General features: G+C 46.6%; 1 protein-coding gene and 1 pseudogene across 2 annotated transcripts; one reads left to right on the top strand and one right to left on the bottom strand.

Moving 5' to 3' along the window:
* Positions 1-1,248: 1,248 nt before the first annotated feature.
* Positions 1,249-1,673, bottom strand: LOC311599995 (NADH dehydrogenase [ubiquinone] 1 beta subcomplex subunit 3-like; annotated as a pseudogene). The gene has a single exon. The product of its transcript is annotated as an NADH dehydrogenase [ubiquinone] 1 beta subcomplex subunit 3-like (transcript).
* A 3,542-nt stretch (positions 1,674-5,215) lies between these two features.
* Positions 5,216-8,376, top strand: TOMM5 (translocase of outer mitochondrial membrane 5). Its single transcript, XM_084778415.1, has 2 exons — positions 5,216-5,436; positions 7,877-8,376. The coding sequence occupies exons 1-2, from the start codon at positions 5,316-5,318 to the stop codon at positions 7,909-7,911; spliced, it is 156 nt and encodes a 51-aa protein (XP_084634541.1). The 5' UTR covers positions 5,216-5,315; the 3' UTR covers positions 7,912-8,376.
* Positions 8,377-9,467: the final 1,091 nt, after the last annotated feature.

Raw genomic sequence — 9,467 nt, 5'->3', positions numbered from 1 at the left:
AGCCTGGTCTACAAAGTGAGTCCAGGTCAGGCAAGGCTACACAGAGAAACCCTGTCTCAAAAACCAAAAACCAACCAAACAAACAAAAAAGAATTATCAGGGAATCTCTGGCCATGCACACATATTCCTCCCCAGTGATGGAAATTGAACCACTTAATTCTCTTACAGTTTGGATGCATACTCCAAACACTTACACGAGGGCTGTCTGAGAAATTGAGTCAAAGGAAATGGCTCCTAAATCTCTCCTGGGATCTAAATGGAAAACAAGACAGGCTATGACATCAGCTGCTATTTCCTCTGTGATCAAACTAAAGAACACAAGTATCAATATTAAATTATGTATGCAGACTTTCTGCTTTTGCCTCTCAGTGCACATCACAGTACGTCCTTTGCTCTTAGATTTAGTTCATTATGTAGAAACAATAGGAAACACAATAATCTTAGAAATATAGTGTTTTAGAGTTACAAGTGACTTCAAAGATGAGACTTAAAGCACTCAGAGTCCAGATGAGGACAAAAATGAGGCGTGTAAAAAGATATGAAATGGCAGCCAGGCGTGGTGGCGCACACTTTTAATCCCAGAGGCAGAGGCAGAGGCAGGTGGATCGCTGTGAATTCGAGCCCAGCCTGTTCTATAAAGAGAGTCCAGGACAGTCAAGATAACGTAGAGAAACACTGTCTAGGGGGAAAAAAAGTTATGAAATGGCTCCATCCAGTGCTGACAGAGGAGCCACGAAAGGGGGAAAAGGCCAAGGTTACCAGTGCCAGCATTTCTGACACAGATACAGTCCTTGTAGGCTAGACCCAGACCAGTCAGGCCGGGCACAAGCCCATGAATCCCTTCTCTGGCACTCAAGGCAGGCAGACACCAGACCTTCCTAAGGTATGGTCAGAAGAATTACAGTGCCCTAGGCCTGGAGGTGCCTCAGCACTGAAGAGCACTTGCTACTTCTGCAAGAGGACCCAAGTTCTATTCCCAGCACCCACAAGGAGGCTCACACTCATCTGCAACTTCAGTTCCAGAAGATTCAACACCCTCTTTTGACCTCCTTGGGCACTAGGCACACACATGATGCACAGACATTCATACACATAAAATAAAAATAAAATATACCTAAGAATCACATTTTAGCCCATCAGTTACTTCCTACATGGACATACACAGGTGTCTCTTTAATTGAGCATTAGATAAACACAATTCAAGTGTAAAAACTGTTTTTTGACTTTTTTTTTTTTTTTTTTTTTTAGTTTTCCTTACTTTATTGAACCATATTTTTTTCAAGGACAAACATACAGCCAAGGAGGAAATTTTATTTTTATGAAAGCGAAGTCACAAGATGGCTCCAGGTGCTCTCTTCAGTGATGCTTCTTATCATCATGCTGGGAAGTCAGGAAATATTCAGCCCCTGCAGCTACCACAAACGCAGTGAACCCGCACTTGAATCCTTTGAATAATACGTTCATGAAGGTGATGTTGTGTGTAAAGCCGCCCATGTACCTCCAAGCCTCATTGTGAGCCCATGGATCCCTCAGTCCTCGTGCAGCAAGCCTCTTCTGCACCGTTTCTAATGGTGTCCCTTCGATTTTCCACTGTCTGTAATCTGGCAGTTCCGGTTTACCATGACCATGTCCATGTTCGTGCCACGTCCAGGGGCCATGTCTGACAGCAATCTGACCTCTCAGGACACCCGATATTCAACCTTCAAAAACTGTATTTTGTCAAGAAGAATGGTTATGGTGGGCTGGTGAGATGGCGCAGAGGTTCAGAGCGTAGCCTGCACTTACAAAGGTCCTGAGTTCAACTCCCAGCAACCACATGGTGGCTCACAACCATCTATAATGTGTCTGGTGCCCTCTTCTGCATACTTAATAAATAAATAAATGCATCTTTAAAAAAAAAAGAATGGTTATGGTTAATTAAATACCTTCTTTGAAGTTCTGTGAATCTAAGCTACTCAAAAGCATCTCAGTAAGGGGAAAAAAGTATTTCCACATCTAAGTGAGGTCAGTGTTTGGAGTCTAAGTTATTAGAATTACATAACTAACAATTATTTCCTTCCTAATCTGTGTTGCCTCACTTCTCAGATGCAAATATACATATTGAGTTTTGGGGGGGGGGGAGGAGGGTTGGTTTTGGTTTTTCGAGACAGGGTTTCTCTGTGTAGCTTTAGCTGTCCTGGAACTCACTTTGAAGACCAGGCTGGCCTCGAACCCATGGAGATCCGCCTGTCTCCACCTCCTGAGTGCTAGATTTAAAGGCATGTGCCACCCTGTGTGGCAAGCTCTGCTTATTGTTACATTCTTTCCCACCTGAGATAATATACATACTGGCTATTTTGTTATCTGTTTTATTGGTCTTATTTGGTGTGGTAAACACCATAACCAAAAGCAGCTTGGGAAGAAAATAGTTTGTTTCAGCTTACAACTGTAGTCCATTACAAAGGGAAGCCTGGGCAGGAATTGAGGGCAGGAAGCTGGAGGCTGGGACAGGGGTGGAGGCCATGAAAGAATGCTGCTGACTGCCTTGCTCAGCCGGCTTTCTTATACAATCCAGGACTGCTGGGCAAGGAATAGTGCAGCTCACAGTGGGCTGGGCCCTCCCACAACAATCAGTAATCAGGAAGGTGCCCCCACAGACTTGCCCACAGGATAATCTGATGGAGATGTTTGCTCAGTTGAAGTTCCCTCATCCCAGATGACCTAAGCCTGTGTCAACTTGACAAAAATCTGGTCAGCACACTGTCTGACCACAAGTGATGATTTATTGACAACCAGATAACTCCAAGCTACTATGCTCTCAGTGACACAGTTAAAACGCAAAACACATAGATTGTCAGGACTTGGAAGGGGCCTTTGACCATCTAACCATATGCCTTTCATTCGCTGCCAGACAGAGTGACGCTGCAGTGAGACAGGCTTGTCCCTGATTCTGTGGGCAGTGAGAGGCATGGCCAAGTGTGACCTTTCCAGGTCCCTTCTGCAGCACGCACTCTTGAAGGCTTGGCTGGAGCTCTTGCTTAGGAGTCAGCCCCTCCCGCACCACAGCTGCCTCTGCTAGTCCACTGTATGAATTATAGATGCAAATGCTTACTAAAGCTTGGATAAGCGGATGAGCTTCCCCCCAGCCCAAGGCGAGGTTCTTCCACTCTGCCAATCAAGAAGCTGGGTAGTTATGGTAACATTATCAGTTGCGCTCTCCCTCCCTCCCTCTCCCTCTCCCTCTCCCTCTCCCTCTCTCTCTCAGGTTTCTCTTTTTTTTTGTTTTTTGTTTTTGTTTTTGTTTTTGTTTTGTTTTGTTTTTTCAAGACAAAGTCTCTCTGTGTTAGCCTTAGCTGTCCTGGACTCACTTTGTAGACCAGGCTGGCATTGAACTCACAGCGATCCACCTGCCTTTGCCTCCTGAGTGCTGGGATTAAAGGCATGCACCACCATGCCCAGCTTCTCTCAGGTTTCTCAAGACAGGGTTTTCTCTGTGTAGCCTTGGCTGTCCTAGACTCACTTTGTAGACCAGGCTGGCCTTGAACTCACAGCGATCTGCCTGGCTGGGATTAAAGGTGTGAGCCACCACTACCCAATCAATTGCTCTCATAGTAAATTATTGTTCTTATTTGACAGTGTGCCCTCGAGAAAGGACATTCCAATTGTATGTGAAAATTTCAGTTGTCCATTTCATGGCTGAGAGTGCTAACGGTGCACTTGATTTCCTCTCATCTGCACGAAGTTGATCAGATTTGAACTTGGCTCATACTTGCTGTACTCCAAAGTCTGCACGAGGATATTTAAGGATCAGTCACCTCCAAAAATTAAGAAACAGAAATAGCGTGGAAAATGCTGAGAACTCAGACTGAAGCTCACTAGCTGAGGATGATGAGCTTGAACTCTGATGGGGGAATGTTTATTTATCTTAGGTTTGGTTTTTTGTTTGTTTGTTTGTTTCTGAGACAGAGTTTCTCTATATAACCCTTGCTGGAACTCCCTCTGTAGACCAGGCTGGCCTCGAACACCCAGCGATCCACCTGCCTCTGCCTCTGCCTCCCAAGTGCTTAGATGAAAGGTGTGTGCCAGCAGTCAGGCAGTGGTGGCACACACCTTTAATCCCAGCACTTGAGAGGCAGAGGCAGAGGCTGTGAGTTCGAGGCCAGCCAGGTCTATAAACCAGTTCCAGAACAGCCAAGGCTAGAGAAACCCTGTCTAGAAAAAACAACAAAGGCATGTGCCAGTGCCACCCTGACTTCTAACTCTTGACCCTTTTCTTTCTAGCACACAGTACTGGGATCCCAAGTGTGCAGTAGTTTTTGTCACCTTGACACCAGCTAGAGTCACCTAGGAAAAGAAAAGCTCAACTGAGGAATCGCCTCTACCAGACTGGCCTGTTGGTGGCCTTGAGGGGCATCATCTTGACTACAATGGATGGAGGATGGCTTAGTGGGGGATGGGGGGATGGGGGGATGGGGGCAGTGGAGGTAGGGGTAGGGAGGTGGGGGTGTAGGGGGGGTGAGGCCACCCAGCAGGCCCTGCTGAGGCCAGTGCAGCAAGCTAGCCAGTAAGGGAAGCATCCCTCCTTGGTCTCTGCCTCAGCTCCTGCCTCTAGGTTCCACCCTGAACCCCTGCCCTGCCCTCCCTGCACTGTAACAGATTAGGTGAAATAAATCCTTTCCTTCCCCCCAAGCCGCTTTTAACCCCGCAAGCCGCTTTGATGGTATTGGTAACAACAGAAAACAAACAGGCAGGTGGATCGCTGTGAGTTCGAGGCCAGAGTAGTCTACAAAGCAAGTCCAGGACTGGCAAGGTTACACAGAGAAACTCTGTCTAGAAAAACCATAAATAAATAAATAAATAAATAAATAAATAAATAAATAAAATCAAACCTAGGAAACGAAGATTATCATGTGTAATTCACGAAGTACTGTCTAGGGTCCTCCATATTATTACTTATGATGGTATTTTTGCACACACCTCTCCACTTGACGGCATAAAAGAACTTTATAGGTGGCAACGTGGCCGACTTAAAACACACACAAGGGCGCGCGAGCGCACCGACGCTCGCACAAAAAACAAACAAACAAAAAACCCAAAACTCCAAACCAGTTCAGATCCACCCAAGGCTCAGAGACTTTAAGACTGCGGCCGCCCCCTTCAGGTCGCCTTGCTTCATAAGCATGAGGGCAAGAGGAGGATTGTCCCTCGCAAGTTCCCGTCGCAGGACGAAAACGAGGGGTGGGACAGGAAGTGGAGTCTGGCTGAGTTCCGGGTGCGAGGCGGCCACTGGAGGTGAGCAGGGTGCAGCGCCTGCAAGCTTTGGAGGCAGAGCCGTGATGTTCCGCATCGAGGGTCTCGCGCCGAAGCTGGACCCCGAGGAAATGAAGCGGAAGATGCGCGAGGATGTGATCTCCTCCATTCGGAACTTCCTCATCTACGTGGCCCTGCTGCGAGTCAGTGAGTGTCCTTCTGGGCTGTGACCGTGAGGCCACTCGTCCACCCTCAGCCCTGCACGCGGTCGTTGGGCCTTGAGCTGAGCATCCTGGGGAGAGCGAGGTGCTTGCAGGTCCGGGGCGGCCCAGTTGCGCGCATTCTATTGATGTGCGGGGCCTGAGGATGTGCCAAGTGCACGTGGTGGCCGAGGGCGCGTGGTTAAGTCACCTTGGCTCGCCTGACGTCTGTGCTTAAGGAGCTCCCACGTGTTGTCCCCAGTGCAGTACCGTCCTTTTGCAAACCTACAAACAGTCCCTGGGAAGTGGGTGGCCCAAAGTCACTTGGCGATTCAGAGAATGAACCTGACCTGTGTTAGAATTCGGCTTCAGTCTAGCAGCCTAGAATCCCGCGCTCTTAATTCCGTTCCGGGTGCTTTTCTTCGCTGCTTGCCTTTGAAATTAAAAAAAAAAAAAATTTTTTTTTTTTGCTTTCTTAGTGTTTATTTGTACAGAAAGTGAAATAAATTAATTGCTTTTCTTGGGGGAATACCCAATCATTTGATTTCACCATTAATTTCGTTACTTGTTCTATGTCCCTTTTGCAAAGGAGAGCTTGAGTTCAGAGGGCACATATGCGAGCTGGGCGTGGCGGCACACGCCTTTAATCCCAGCACTCGGGAGGCAGAGGCAGGCGGATCTCTGTGCGTTCGAGGCCAGCCTGGTCTACAAAGAGAGGCCAGGACTGCCAGAGCTCTGTGTAACAGAAAAGCCCTGTCTGGAAAAAACCAAAAAGGGGACGGGACGAGCGGCGCGTGGGGGGGGGGCACAGCAACCAGAGGGCACATATGCAGGATTAAAGACACACTGACAAATTAAAAAGAGTTAGACACTGGATCCACGCTTGGTGGCATGAGAGAACCAGTTCCCGGAAGTTGTAGTCTGACCTCCATACCTGTACCAAGGTATGCGTGAACTCGTACACATGCCACAGAATACATAACTAAAAAAATACATAGATTGTTTTTAAAAATGAGCAGCTTTATAGCTCAGCTAATAATATGGCATAGACTGGCCTTAGGCTTCACCTGGAACCGTGAAGCAGAAGCCTCCCTCAACCCGGTGCCTCTTTTGCTGTATTCTCTGTATTGCTGGCTTCCCCAGGAGAGGGCATCTTGGAGAATAGAAACACCCAAATCTTCTTACTCGTTTCACGGCCCCTTGAAACTGCCTTACCTTTTCCATCCCCTTAGCTGCCAATTAACTCGTAGCTTAGTGATCTTTGTATTGGATGTGTGCTGGTTTATCACTGTTTAAAGATTTTATTTATACCAGGCGTGGTGGCGCAAGCCTTCAATCCCAGCACTTGTCAAGTAGAGGCAGGCTGGTCTACAAAGTAAGTCCAGGACAGCCAGGGCTCTTGTTATACAGAGAAACTCTTGTCTCCAAAAAAAATTTTAAAAAAGAAATTTTTGTTTATGTGTTTGCTTGTCTCTGTGTGAACCCCATGTCTGCAAGGTGCCTGTGTAATCCAGGATGGGGTGTTGGTACCCCTGACATTGGAGTCAAACAATTAATTGTAAACTGCCAGGTGTGGATGCTGGGATCTGAGCTCAGGTCCTCTTGATTGACAGCAGACACTGCTGAGTCATCTCTCTAGCCCGGTAATGTCATTTTAGTATTCCAGACAGCTCTTTGTCTGCTGTTTATCAAACCAGCACAGTAACTGGTGACAGAATCAGAAACAGAGTGGGTGTCTGCTCTTCTCCTTACCTTCCTGTGAGGGGAGGGTTCCCCTGCCCTGTGCCTTCTCCCAGCAGTGGGAATGAAACCCGATACCCATTTGTTTTCTCTTGAATTTTGTCCTATTTATGTTAAAAAGAAATCCCCAGAGCCAGGGGTATACCTTGGGGGTAAAGTGTTTGCCTGGCCTGTGCAGGGGCCTGGGTTCAACTCCCTGTAGTGCAAAATTGGTAAAAAGGTCCCCACAGTAAACCAGGTGCAGTGCCACACGCTTTTAATCCCAGCAATCAGGGAGGCAGAGGCAGGAGGATCTCTGTGGGTTCGAGACCAGCCTGGTCTACAAAATGAGTCCAGGACAGCCAAAGCTACACATGAGAAGCCCTGTCTCAAAAAACACACACACACACACACACACACACACACACACACACACACACACACACGTGTCCCCCCAGTAAAGGGCTGTTGGAGTTATTTATAGCCCTGGAGGCAGGGGGCAGTAGTGTGAGGGTGTGCTTACTTTATGGTGATGGTAACTGAGTGTCATGGAGTGGGCTGCTTTGCAAGGCAGTGGATCCCTTTTGGTATGTAGTACAGGTAGAGGTTTGATCACAGTTTGGAAGTTTCTAAAACCGTATTTCATAAATCCTCCCCCATCTTATGATTCTTTAATATAGCCCATGGACTGGTAGAATAAAACCTAATTTGGGTTTTTTTTCTTTCAGCTCCATATATCTTAAAGAAGTTGGACAGCATATGAGGATTGGGAACTGTGTCTGGACGCATGGCATGAAGGACCCGGTGGCAGCTCCTCCTCCTGTCTGCAGATGAATTGGCCTAGAAAGGTGTAAGACTGACGAAATGGACATAAGAACTCTACTTGTTAAGAACAAGTTGGGCTTTGGGAACTGACCTTCATAGCTGAACTATAAAACTATTTGGGAAGTGCAAAAAGATGTCTTGTGGTCCTAGTGTGCCCTTAAGCTGTGAGGTCCACCACAGAGAGCATTGATGGAATTGTAAATAATGTCAAACTCTAAGGGGCTTATGTCTCAAATGGCACTGTCTTGGCAGTCGTTTCTGTTTACAACTTCTGTTCAGAGTGTTTACAACTTCTGTTCAGAGTGTATTTCTGAAGAGTGTCTGATAGAAGTCAGCGTACACACACAATGACATTTAAGCACAGGACCATCAGTCTATATTTTTAATAAACATTCAGATGAAAGCCTGGCTTTTGTTTTTTTGTTTTTTTTTTTTTTAATTTACTTTTTTTAAAAAAAGATTTATTTATTATTTATACAGTAGTCTGCCCACACATGTGCCTGCCCACCACAAGAAGGCACCAGATCTCATTACAGGTGGTCGTGAGCCACCATGTGGTTGCTGGGAATTGAACTCGGGACCTTCAGAAGAACAGATGGTGCTCTTAACCTCTGAGCCATCTCTCCAGCCTCCGGCTTTTGTTTTCTTCTACCACTGTTTACTGGTGATGCCCATCATTGGTGAGACTGCTACAGTATTGCTCCTATTGCTCCTGCCATTTCATTCAACCTTGAGAATTTGTTAATCCTGTTATGTGGCTTGCTTTGTCAAGGCCTTCATGACTGCTTGATATTGAAAATACATCAGGGGTGGGGGCGCTGGAGAGATGGCTCAGTGGTTAAGAGCGCTACCTACTCTTCCAGAGGTCCTGAGTTCAATTCCCAGCAACCACATGGTGGTTCACAACCATCTGTAATGAGATCTGCTGCCCTCTTTTGTAAAGCAATCATATGCAATAAATAAAGTAAATAAATCTTTAAAAAAGAAGAAGAAAATACATCAGAGCTGGGTGTGGTGGGTTATGCCTTTAATCCCAGCACTTGGGAGGCAGAGGCAGGCAGATCGCTGTGAGTTCAAGGCCAGCCTAGTCTACAAAGTGAGTCCAGGACAGTCAAGGCTACATAGAGAAACCCTGTCTTGAAAAATTAAAATAAATTAATAAAGTCAAATAGTCATCAGTCTTCCAGAGCAGGTATCCATGCTGACTCTTTGGCTGATGTATATGGGTTTGTTTTAAGTATTTTTATTTTATGTGTATATGTGTCTGCCTGTATGTATGTATGGGTACCTGGTACTCATGAAGGCCAGAAAAGGACATGGGATTCTCTAGGCCAGGAGTTACAAACAGAGCTGCCACTGGGTGCTGGACTAGCGACACTCTTAGCCGCGGAGCCCTCTCTCCGGCACAGCCAGTGTGTCTTAGTCACATGAGGGTGCTGGCTTGGTTCTTGCTCACTTGCTTCTTTGTGTGCTGCCAGGACTAGGGTTTCTCTT

This window comes from Acomys minous (assembly GCF_964271855.1).
Source record: "Acomys minous genome assembly, chromosome: 1".
Classification (NCBI taxonomy): Eukaryota; Metazoa; Chordata; class Mammalia; order Rodentia; family Muridae; genus Acomys; species Acomys minous.
This window is presented reverse-complemented; position numbering and strand designations above follow the sequence as displayed.

Excerpts from the sequence above, each read along its gene's own strand:
- TOMM5 (XM_084778415.1), top strand. The coding sequence starts at position 5,316 with ATGTTCCGCATCGAGGGTCTCGCGCCGAAGCTGGACCCCGAGGAAATG. Across the intron at positions 5,437-7,876 it reads CGTGGCCCTGCTGCGAGTCA|CTCCATATATCTTAAAGAAG; the intron begins GTGAGTGTCCTT and ends TTTTTCTTTCAG.